Source organism: Anser cygnoides, chromosome 3 (genome assembly GCF_040182565.1).
Source record: "Anser cygnoides isolate HZ-2024a breed goose chromosome 3, Taihu_goose_T2T_genome, whole genome shotgun sequence".
Taxonomy (NCBI): domain Eukaryota; kingdom Metazoa; phylum Chordata; class Aves; order Anseriformes; family Anatidae; genus Anser; species Anser cygnoides.
In genome coordinates, this window is record NC_089875.1 from 122,657,719 (window position 1) to 122,670,044 (window position 12,326).

At 47.9% G+C, this 12,326-nt stretch overlaps 1 protein-coding gene across 15 annotated transcripts in view; it reads left to right on the plus strand.

Moving 5' to 3' along the window:
• The window catches only part of DTNB (dystrobrevin beta), a 207,077-nt gene that overhangs the window by 104,006 nt on the left and 90,745 nt on the right, over positions 1–12,326 (plus strand). For 12 of the 15 annotated variants that reach the window (XR_010830722.1, XM_048053413.2, XM_048053411.2 and 9 more), the window contains one exon: positions 7,071–7,160. The exons of the other annotated variants lie outside the window; for them this stretch is intronic. Coding sequence is in view for 11 of the 12 variants with exons in the window: in XM_048053413.2 (XP_047909370.1) it covers positions 7,071–7,160 (90 nt within the window). In the remaining variant the exon portion in view is untranslated. The remainder of the gene's footprint in view (positions 1–7,070; positions 7,161–12,326) is intronic. 15 annotated transcript variants of the gene reach the window in all.

The window sequence follows — 12,326 nt, forward strand, 5'->3', positions numbered from 1 at the left end:
CAAGACGAGCCCTTGGTGGTGTGTCTGACTGCTGTCCGGCCAAGTTAAGGCCAAGTGTAATGCTGGGGGATGTCTAAAAATTGTCTTGGAAGATGTAGATATGAATCAAAGGGTAGGATAAATATAAAGCTGATTTGTAAAGGAGTTTTTTTGACAGAGAACTTTCCCAGACTTCAGGCTTTAAAGAAACTCCGAGAGGGACACAGCCATGGCTGTGCTGGCGGCAGAGCTCCCCAAGTGCTCCTCTCCCCGAGCTGCTTGCTCCTGCGACAGCCAGCTGTGCCTGTGGTTGTACCAGCACCGCTGGCCGCGACGTTCCCTGTGCAGTCCAGGAGCTGATCCAGGATTGTTTTGTTCATCAAAAAAAGGGGGAAAGGAGGGAAGGGTGGCATGGTGGTGTCAAGAGGCGGCATTGCTGCTTCTCTGTGCTTGGGCTCCGTAAGTATATAAGTATTTTTGCTGAAATACGTGTCTGAATGTAGAAGGAATACCTTCAGGTTCCTGAATATGTTATAAAACAATCATTCCGTACTCACGTAGACAGGGGATAAAAATAGTTGACACGTCTATGTTGAGAACAAATCGTGTCAAAGAATGGAAATCGGATGGTACTGGGTGGGTGGGTGGCCTCAGGAAGGAGGGGGAAGCATTAATTTAAAATGCATTGACTCATAAAGCTTTTGACACTCTCCCATATGGTATTTTCATAAATAAACTAGTTAAATGTGGACTGGTTGAAACTACTGTTAAGTGGGTGCAACAGCAGTTGAAAAATCACAGTCGGAGAAAGAAAATATCAATATTTTCCTACCAAAGAGGGAGCACGTGTCAGGTAGGATCCCACAGGGGTCTGTGCCGAGTTCAGCCTTACTCAGTTTATTTCTTGACAGCTTGCATGATGAAATAGGGAACACGTGTACATAAATTCTGTACCAACGCTATGGAAATTCTTCAGAGGGCAAGCTTCTAATTCAGAACGGTCCTGTAAATCAATAAGATGAAATGAGTAAAGACAGCTTCAAGCGACAGAAAATAAAATAAAAAGCATGAATAAGAAGCAGAGAATGGCAGACTAGACAGGCCCATTGTTGAACAGTATCTGGGGAATTATAATGGATTAGAAGCTGAATGCAAATGAACAAAATTACCGCAAAAAGAGCAAATAGCGTGACTGGGGGTTGCTGTAAAAGGAGAGCCGTACCTAGCACACCTGAGGCAATTACTCGGTTGGCTCTTGGGTAGCAGGGACTTGTCACCCGATGTGCTTTAGGACAGCGTTTGCCAAGGAGGCTGCAGACACACTGCAAGTCCCGAAGCGATGATGTGACCTTTGGGGGTGGCTGGAGAAGCGTCCGCTGGGGCAGGGCGCCGGGGGCAGCCCTGGGGGGCGAGGGGCCGGTGGGAGGGCTGTGCCCGCATGGCGAGGGCAGGGGCACCGGGTTCGGTTCTCTGCAGTGGAGATTCCAGGTCAGCGGTGGAAGCTGCAGGTCCAGAGATTCGTTAAGTTCTGCTGATACGGTTCGACAGGGTTATGGGGGACAGCAGCACCCTTTAGGAAGAGTTTAGGCAGGAATCTGCTATGTCACCCATTTGATATCCCCTTTTGAGGAGAGGGGTGGACTGGACACCTCCAGGTGTCCTTCCCATTTGACAGATCTAGTAAATTAATTGCCAAGCTGCAGAGCCATTCTGATTTTCTTCAGTGTAGGCAGTGCCTCGATGTTTTGTGTGGAACAGCTTCACCAGGAGACCAAACATCCACCTTGTGTTCATTAGCAAGGGAATCCCAGGATCCTGGAGCAGTTTGGGCTGGCACGTCCCCCCCAGTGCCACCCTCTGCCATGGGCACGACCCCTGCCCCCGGCTCCATCCAGCCTGGCCTTGTAGGGCTGGAGACCTCAGGACATAGGAGATGTGATTCCAGGTCCCTGCTGGCAGAAGAGAAACTTCAAACGGTGGCTGCCGTGGTGTGGGCGAGTCGTAGGCCCTGCCCCCGGGAAGGGCAGGGATGCAGTACCGTTCTGGGCACTGCTATTGCCAGTTCTCTGGTTATCTCGTTGTTTCCGTAGCTTTTACTGTTCACGCATGGTAGTAAAACATGCAAATGTCAGAATAAACAGCGTTAATTTCCTAAGGTTTTGTTACTCTCATTTTGCTTAAAGTTACTCAGCAAATCCTGTTCAGGTTCATGATTGGCTTGGGCTACTCCAAAGCATCTGATGCATTGAAAACAAAGATGAGAGAAGCAAGGAGCAGAACTGCATTTGGCAAGGCCAGAGACCTTGACAAGACCTAATCCCCCGAATTTGCCACAACCCTAATCAGCAGCTGTGGGAGCGTCCCTGGGGTGTCCTGGCAGCTGGTGACCAGGAGCTGCGCCATGGTGGTGCCATGCTGTGGGGCCTGGCCGGGCGGCCTGCAGAGAGAGCCAGAGGTGGCGGGGTGGGACAGAGCCATGCTGGGATGAGCAGAGCCACGATGCTGCTTTTTGCCAACCAAAGCAACGAAATGCCTTGGGTCGTGCGCTTGTAGCACAGCACTGGTTCATCAGGGTACCTAGCGCCTTCCAAGGGACTTGGTGGCCTTGGTAGTGCTAGGCTGATGGCTGGGCTTGATGAGCTTAAGGGTCTTTTCCAACCTAAATGATTCTCTGATTCTATGATTCTGTGACTTAAATGTCAGAACACCAGAAATGTAGAGGCTGAGGATTATGTACACTTAATCCCACTTGGGTGGGATGGAGGAGCCAAGGGGCATACCAAATAATTGTGCACCTCTGCTGAGGCCAGCGTGACAGCATATATGCCTATATCCTAAAAACGGATATGTCCGTGGTGTCCTGTCAGTAGCTCTGACACTTATTACTTCCACTTTTTGCTCTCTGCACCGCTGCCCAGCTGTAAATCACCGTGCTGCGGCTGCTTTGAATGAGCACTAATTACTTTTTACAGACTTTCCAGAGGTGATATACTGATGAAGTTTGCAAAGAATTAAGCTTGCCTGTAGTTATCGCAGCCTTTCCCAGAGGATCTGAATTCAGTAAAAGGCAAGCCCTTTGGAAAAAAGAGCTGAAGATGCGTGTCAGCGTAACCTAAATTCTGCTTTCCTCAAATAATCAGCCAGCATTTCCATGATGTCTCTGCCCTAGGGGACGAGTGCACGCTGCCCTCTGCAAATAGGGCAGCACATTCAGCCTCTGGGGTGCTAGGACAGCGGATACAGGCCTAATGCTTTTTGTTGTACCACTGGTCTGTTCATGAGTTTTGCAGAGCAGGATTACCTGCACTACATTTATATTTTAATACTTTTGCTCTATGAAAGCAACATGCATACCTAGAAAATTTTTACGATACCTGGTGCAACTCACAGGGTGCTGCTAAGCCCTGTGCTTTCTCCTGCCCACTGCACTTAGCTGTTCATAGAGCCATAGAATGGTTGGGGCTGGCAGGGCCCTCAGAGCCGCCCCGGTATGACCCCTGCCCCCAGCCCAGGCTGCCCCCAGCCCCATCCAGCCCGGCCTTGGGCACTGCCAGGGTTGGGGCACCCACAGCTCCTGGGGGCAGCCTGCGCCAGGGCCTCGCCGCCCTCAGAGGGAAGGATTTCCTCCTAACTTCTAATCTAAATCTTCCGGCTTTTAATTTAAAACCATTTCCCCTTGTTCAGTCACTATCTGCCTGTGTAAAAAGTCACAGAATCACAGAATGGTTTGGGTTGGAAGGGACCTCAAAGCCCCCCCAGTTCCAACCCCCTGCCACGGGCAGGGATGCCACCCACCAGATCAGGTTGCTCAGGGCCTCGTCCAACCTGGCCTTGAACACCTCCAGGGACGGGGCACCCACAGCTTCCCTGGGCAGCCTGTGCCAGTGCCTCACCGCCCTCGGAGTGAAGACTTTCCTCCTAACATCTAATCCAAATCTCCCCTCTTGTAGTTTAAAACCATTCCCCCTTGTCCTATCATTATCTCACTGAGCAAAAAAGTTTCTCTCTGTCTTTTTTATAAGCCCCCTTCAAGTATTGAAAAAGCCACAACGAGGTCACTCTGACTTCCCATGCAGTCGCTCCGTCACAGAAGGCCACCAGATCGGTCAGGCACAATTTGCCCTCGGTGAAGCCGTGGTGGCTGTCCCACATCACCTCCTGGTCTTGCATGTGCATTAACATTGCTTCCAGGAGGATCTGTTCCGTGATCTTCCCAGGCACAGAGGTGAGGCTCACCGGTCTCTAGTTCCCCAGGTCTTCCATCACCCCTTTTTTAAAAGTGGGAGCGATGTTTCCTTTTTTCCAGTCACCAGGGACTCCACCTGACTGCCAGGACTTTTCAAATGGGCTAGAGAGAGGCTCGGCAACTCCATCAGCCAGTTCCCTGGGGACCCTGGGAGGCACGGCATCGGGCCCCACAGACTTGTACTCGTTCAGCTTCATCAGGTGGTCTCCAACCTGCTCTTCGCTTACAGCGGGAGGGACTCGGCTCCCCCAGCCCTCATCTTCGGGTTCAGGGAAACAGAGACGTGTGAGGCCTGACTGGCGGTGAAGGCTGAGGCAAAGAAGTTGTTGAGTACCTCAGCCTTCTCCATGTCTCTCGTTACCAGTTCTCTCCTCTGCCATTTATCAGCAGGGGGTACGCTCTCCTTGGCCTTTCTTTGCTGGCCGATGGACCTAGAGAATCCCTTCTTGTTGTTTTTTGCATCCCTTGCCAAGCTCATTCCACCTGTGCCTTGACTTTCCTGCTCCCACCCCTGCACACCCGAACATCCCTGTGCTCATCCCGGGCCATAGGAGCACAGGCTGCGAACACAGCGGTGAGTTCTCCCCAGGTGCCCCTACTTCCCCTGGTGTCGCATTCATCAGGGCAGGGGGCTTCCTCCCTGGGGATCCTCTTCCTCCAGATCTTCTCTAATTAAAACTCTGGTTTGAGCTGTGTCTTTACTCCTGGGGCGCAGTCTGTCTCTTTTCCTTCTCCATCGTTCCATGCAGCTGCACTTGATAAGGTGAAGCAGCCAGCATGCGTGTGTGTGGTTCCTGGTACGATATTGCCGTCCTGGGAGGAGGCAGAGAGAAGGCTGCCAGCATGTACCTTGGTTTGGCACTCCGTGATTTTCTGACGTTTGGAGGCTGCTGAGCAATGTTCTGGAGGGGGATGGAGAACCACCAGCAAGCTTCCTTGTGTTCAGAAATGTGAATGAAAAGTCAGATAAGTGCTAAGAACAGTGCTCAGACTCATGTTAATTCAACTCTTTTTTTTTTTTCCTTTCAAAACCAGGAATGCTAATCATCATTATAATAGCCATCATCAAACCATAGCCGTTTTGAACTTACAGCGTGGTCATTTCTGCTGGGCTTTTCCTTTTCACAAGAGCGTGTGCGAGATGAGTTGTAATGAAGAAGGTCTCAGAATCTTAATTCTCGTGGTTGCAGCTATGTGCCAGCTAGAATGCTTATCTAAAATAAAGCTTTTCAGTACTTGCCAGTAGTCAGCCTTCACAGAGTGTAGATTGCTTAAAATTCTTCTGTGCAGTGGTTAACGTTAAGTCTCTTTCCTATTACAAACCCATTATTACAAAGGTTGCTCCTTGCCCAGAGGGGTTGATGTGGGTAATTCTGCTTTGCCTCCTTTTCATAAGGTCTTACTCTGCTTCTGGCAGACTTCTCTGACATGTTGCTGCACATAACAGGGAAGAAAAGAGTTTGCGTGTCTGAAAAATGTGATTTCTGCTTTCATAGTATCTGCATATTGATGCTTAAAGCAATAAAGGCCGTATTTATAAAAGCTTCTGAAACAAATAGTTCCTGGACACGTGTGGGGGAGGAATTAACTGCAGTTTGTAAGTTGAAAGAGCAGCTCGAATACCTGACATAGACATGAAAAATGGAATTTCTCGTATTTCAGAAAGAAATGGATATTATCTTAAAATAATGGCACATCCACAAATGACTTTTAGGTAACAACCCGATCTTGTATCTGCACAGGACTGTTCATCTCCTGCTACAGAGCGGTGCTTTCTGTTCGCATGTGCCATTTCACATGGCAGGACATCGTACTGGGGTCTGTAGGCAAAACTTGACGTGGATGTGGAAGAGATCTAGCACAGCAGAATTGGTGTATCACTCTTTGGGTTCGTGAATAAATTGTTTCTGCCTTTATGTGCAATGCCTGGGATTTAAAAAAAGTCATTTTGTTGTGTCCTGCCAGGGTTGTTGAGATGCTGCTCTTACAAGCGTGGTAGAAACCAGCAAGTATTAATTGGACCATACAGACAGAGAATTATTTATGTGGGGTTACGTCTGACAAATATTTCTTGCACTCAGTTTCTATTCATAAAAATATTCAAAAGTGAAACAGCTTTATTTTTATAAGTGCTCAAACCAAACAAACAGCAATGCTATGTCATTTAAGGAATCCCTGCTAGACGGTAGTTCTGTTGATACAAACCACTAATTATTTTGTTTGGTATCACTTTCCTCGTATTGTTGTTTGGTGGCCTGTTTCATGAGAGAAGAGAAGAAACTGGGTGCCTCCAGTTCTAATTTTAGACATAGTAATAAAGCTGCAACCCCCGTGGTTTGGCCTATATTCGGAGCTGTCTGACAGCAGAAGGGCAGTGGTAAGTTCTGCTCGGATGGGAGGCGGCAGGAGGTCACCCCAGCCTCAGTGGCCTTGGCTGTGCTTAGCAATCTGTTCCAGAAGTGGCTCGCTGAAGACCACGGGTGCTGGTAGAAATGTCACTGCTGCCATCAGGCACTGCCCCGTGCCTTGGGTCGGACGGGTACGGGTGGTGCAGCTTTCCCGAACCTGCAGCAGGCTCAGGGAAGTTCCACATGTATTCGTTGCACATTTAGGTACCCGAATGTTCTCCTAATCTGTGTTTTAACCTTTAGCTTCAGGAGCTGTTTTGTTTGTGTGACTTGCTGAAACATATTTACACTTTTAATTACTCATCTATTTGTTTTAATTTTTAACCGTTTCGTTAACATTCATTAGTTATTTGCTTTGTATTTACGTATGTATGTTTAATTTTTCGTATTTATGTATTTATGTTCTGTTTGCTCTCTTTTGCCTTCATCACTACTAGGTTACAGTGCAACCCGGATGCTGCCAGCCACTTAGCTGATGAGCATGCACTGATTGCAACCTACGTGAACCGGCTGCAGAGCGGTGCACGGTCAGTGTTAGGAGAGCGCTCCTGGAGCAGGGGGGGTGCGATAATGCTGTTTGCTCTGGGAGTCACGTTCCAGTCAAAGGTGTTTGGGCTCGGCCAGCAAACAGAGGGAAATACACTCAGTGTTCCCTGAAATCTTCTGGAACTACCCAAGTACGTGTGCGCGCGCGCACAAGCATGCAGAGGGGAAGACAGCAGCTGGGAAGCGGTCGCTGTGCCCAGTCCCACCCCGCTGCATTCGCTGTGCTAAGAGCCCCGTACACAAACTGGTTAACATCGTCCCAGGCGGGTAAGGTAAATGTTCTTTCCTGACCGTTCTGGAATCTCGTTTTTCACCAGTAGGAAACGATCTAATTTCCACCTTAAGTTTTTTCACGGCCAGCTCAAAACCCTTAGTTTTTGTGCCGACGTTATTCTGCAGCTCGCGCTGTTCTTCCTCCTCCTCGTTGGTTATACCTCTCCGCCTCAGATGCACTCATAGGCACGTGTCCCACCCCGTCACTGGCTTTGCTCACCTGAGCTGACCAGGCAAGCTCTTTCAGTCCCATCAGTGTGGCCTGCATAACATGGCAGTCTCTTTCTGTGCCTTTCCAAAGAACGCTAATGCTTTGAAAAATTCATTTCTTTTCTCTCAGCTTTAGTATTTGTGCACATTTGTATTTCATATCTGTGTCTGTGTAGAGAACTTTTACCCTAAAGCCCCAAAATGTAGCTCTCCCGTTTCATCACAGGACATAGCCAGGGGCTTTTCCGTATTCCTCTTCTGGACCTAATTAAATTATACCTTTACAGAGCCAGAGTTGTGCTGGAGGGGAAAAGGAGGTTTAGTGATCCGGGGGCTATATGTAAGGGCCTTGCTTTATCCACGTTGGCATCCTCTGGATAACGTTTTTAGAGTCATATTTCATCACTCCGTCATGTAGAAATTTGTATTCTACTGCCGTTTTGATGAAGTGCTTTCTGGCTTTCAAGAGAGAAAGTCAGTTTTTTTTCTTGACAGTGAGTCACTGCTGTCTGCTGTCACCAGCTATGTACTGAAAGTCCATAATATTGTTCACAAGACAGCAAACCCAAGGAATTTCGGACTCTCACCTTCAGCCAATTACTGTAACCATCAGATCTGGAGATACAAAGAAGTTACTGCATCCTGCAGAGTGTAGGACAGAGTGAAACACTGGATGTAGCCAATAGTGGCCATGTTGCAACCAGCTGGAGTAGAGGCTTTCAGTCATTTAGGTCTTTGAATTAAAAAAATTCGCTTGTTACCGGAGTAACAGTATACTCCTTGAAGGAGCCAAACATAAAGAAAATAGTTTTAATCCTGCTCTCTTTGTGGATGGGAGTGTCTTCCAAGTCAGTACGAGGAAATGCCTCTCCACATTCCCGATGAAATCTGTACTCCCTTGTCACTGCTTTTGATCTTTTTTTGATTTATTTTTTTTTTAGAGGTTGTGGGGAGGCAAAAAAATCTCATATGAAAGACTATCTTTCTGCTTTCGGCAGGCTGTATGGAGATTCTCAGTGCACCCCAGCCAGCCATTGCAGACCGTGCCCGTTTCTGACCGGGGGTCACCAGTAGGTGCCACGTCAGGCAGCGCTTGCTGCAGCAGCCATCAGTGGCCTCCTCTCCTGTGCTCTCCTGTTTGCAGCCGCTCTGGGCTGCTGCTGGAGGCAGGCTGCTGGGCTGCTCTTCTGGCCCCGCTGCTCTTCTTACATTCATCACGGGCCTTCTCCTGCCAGGTCTTTGGGACCAGAAGAGACCACCAGAGCACCTCCTCAGATGTTTCACACCAGTTACTGCGGTGCAGAGCCTAACACCTTGTCTCTCCACAGATGTGGCTTTCAGAGAGCCCTGTGATGGAGAAGCTGCTCATCACACTGAAAATCTGTCCCAGTGACTAATTATGCTTAAAAAAGAGCCCTGCTGCAAATTTGTACTTATTTTTCTTCCACTTCCAGTCACTGATGTTGTGTACACTTACATTTGCTCTTTATCGTCGAGTATCTTTTCACGTCCTTCAGCCAGCCTTTGAGAGCCTTTAATCCATGGCCAGCTCCATCCCTGAGATTTTTCATTGTATTAAGAATTATTTAATTCACTGATGTCCTCCAACCAAAAAGTCCATCAAAGCTACATAAGGCTTATAGCAAACAGAGCTCAGTGGACTTCATTTATTTTACAATAATATATTTTTCTTTTTTTCCAGCGACTGTATTATTATGGTAGCTAAGTGCTTTCCAAAGAATTAACAGAAAACCCCACCCTAAAGGATGTGCCACAGGCAAAGACAGCTGCAGAGTGCAGCGAGTTGTGCAGCACACAGTTAGAAAGCTTACAAAGCTGATGAGCTTTATGTTATTACTTGAACAGTTGCTTGTTACATATTTCTTAATCTGGGCATTCATAACGTACATTCCCCTTCATTCGGCACACCTGCCCCTTTCCGTGATCTGCGTGGAGCTTCTATGCCAGCTCTGCTTTTCACCTGAAAAACATTAAGTGGCCCTACTGGAAGTGTCATTATTTTTATGTATTCTGTATTCTGCGTTTCCTGCAGAATAGCTGGCCACCACGTTTCTGTGTTTTACTTTTGGTCAGTTGCTATAGACGGACAGATGGCTAGTTAGATGCGTGGCTGCTTTGATTTGGTTTCCTTTAAAATCCCGACTCTCTGAAACCACAGTTGCCTGCAGCGCCACTGACTTTAAAGCAGAGTGAAAAGAGAAAATCGCTTTCCTTGAAGAAATTTTATCCCCAGGATGCTTACTCTTGGGTCACCACTAGAATCGCAGAATCACCTCGGCTGGAAGAGACCTTCAGGGCCACCACGTCCAACCATCAGCCTTACCTACGAAGTCCCATCACAGAGCCACGTCCACACATCTCTTAAATGCCTCCAGGGATGGGGACTCCACCGGTGCTCTGGGCAGCCCGTTCCAACACCTCACCACCCTCTCCATGAAGAAATTCTGCCTAATATTCCATCTAAACCTCCCCTAGCACAATTTGAGACTGTTTCCTCGCATCGTTTCCTGGCACCTGGGACATTTGGACCTTCGACTCAGTGCTGGAAGAATAAACCAAGCCTTCTGCTTGCTGCCCTCTGCCCCTTCTCTGCATCGTGAACTCCGAAGCAGTTTTGCAAGGAGCTGAAGATCTCAAAGCTCCCACCGTGTCTGACCATCTCCTGCACCCTTCACCAGTCCCCCAGCCCTGGGCAGTAGTTGGGCTGTCTGAGCTTGTTTCTGTGTTAGTGTTTGACAGCAGGGCACTGCCATCTCGGCTTTCCCTTTGCAGACTACATCTGCCCCTGAGTGGATGTTTGTTTTTTTTCCCCTGGGTATGGCTTCACGTGAGCTTTAAGCCCACAGAAGTGCAGGCTTCTGAGTGGCCCCTGCCCCTGCCCCGGTCCTCCTGCCGGTGCCCCCGCTCTCACCTTCGGGTTAACTCCAGCATTTACGCATCGACCTGCCCAGCTGGAGCAGGGGACGACCCTGGCAGAAAAGAGCTGCTTTGTCCTGCCAAGCCCCCTTTGCTCTCCCTGTTGCCCCAGGGGTTCCCCCTGTGGCCCCGGTTGCTCCGCGTCCACCCGCGGTTGTTCCGAGGCTGGAGCTCGCCAGAAGCGCGCTGCCCCAGCCCCTCCGGCCCTTTCACAGGGTGGCAGGTACTGCCTGGCTCAAAGGGGGAAGCGGGAGACCTCACGGTTTGACTAATCAGTGCTCTGTAAGTAGCACAAAGTTATCAAAATAGACCAGACAGTATTTTTAGGACAGGGAAATCTATGGCATTACCTTTCCAAAAGTCTGCCGCCTGGCAAATCTCCGAACTCCTTCGTGTGCCCTCCTCCCTTCTGAGCTCTGGGCTGCAGCCAGGGTTATCCTCCCTGTTTTCTCCCTTTCCTGTCCCCCTGAGAACTACAAGGAAGTGAGTTTTCCTTCACAGAGCAATGTAAAGAATCCCAAAATGTTTTTCAGGTTGTTTTTAATGCCTTGTTAGTCCTACAGCGAGGTGCGTTGCAGGGGTGCCTTGCGCATCCCACTTTAAACCTGTGTTGTGTGTCAGTGAGCACACAGGAGGTTCAGGAGGTCTTCCTGAACTCCACTTCCTCTCTGGACAGAAAATATTTCTAAAAGCAAAAGATATATATATATATACACATATAATTACAGCATTTCCTTGGGAAGGTAAGAAATTGTCAGTAACTACTGTCTAATATTGTCACTCAGGTAAGAGGAGGCAGTAGGTCCAGGAACTGAGAGAGGTATTAGGAGATAGCAGTTTATGGGAGGGTGAATGGGATGGGATGGTTTGTATTCCTGTAACAGCAGGAAAACTTGAGCAGACTAAATTACAGAGGTGATCTGACCAAAACCAGTATCAAATGCAGCAAGTGGGATGGGAAAAATAGTTCGCCTTCAAAAAATAAAAATAAAAAATTAGCATGAGGTGAGATCACCAAGCCTGGTGTAAAGACTCCATTTTTTGTTCTTTTACTTCTCTTTTCCCACTGTTTTATCTCACCTTTCACCAGTTCCTTCCTTTGCACTATTTGGTGCTTGCTGAGAGCCGAGTGCCTTCACACTAATCCCCAGCAGGCCAAACACGGAGGCGTAGTGCTGTAATTTATAATAATCTGGACCCCATCTGTGTAAATTGTAGTAGTACATCTGTCAAATTCAGTGCGTTGTTTCTGTGCCATCTCAAACACAGACTGACTTTGAGTCTCAAAAGAGCTCAATTTGTTAAATTTGGCTTTACAAAGGTATATCTGTGTTTTTATATAAACATAATTTATACAACATAGGTTTGGTTCTTTGAATAATGTCAGCATAAATCTGTGAAATTAGGCTTAAAGAAATGTAAATTATCTTGTAAAGTGGTAATGGGGACTGAAAGTAGCTTTTATTGTGTGTTAGATATGTATCTCTTTTTCTCCGCTGTTTTTTTGCGGTGTGATTCTGATCCTGAATTTCATTGCAAATGCATACAGGTACAGCACCGTGTAATTTAAGGCTGCCAACAAGGTATTTATGAATCCCACATGAAACATCAAGGATAGCATTCGGAGGGCTGTGATCATGAAACACATTGCTCATTTCCACGTTAATGTTGATTTTCAGCTAATGATGTTTTGGTTTATATAACTAATTCACTGGCTCCCTATTAAA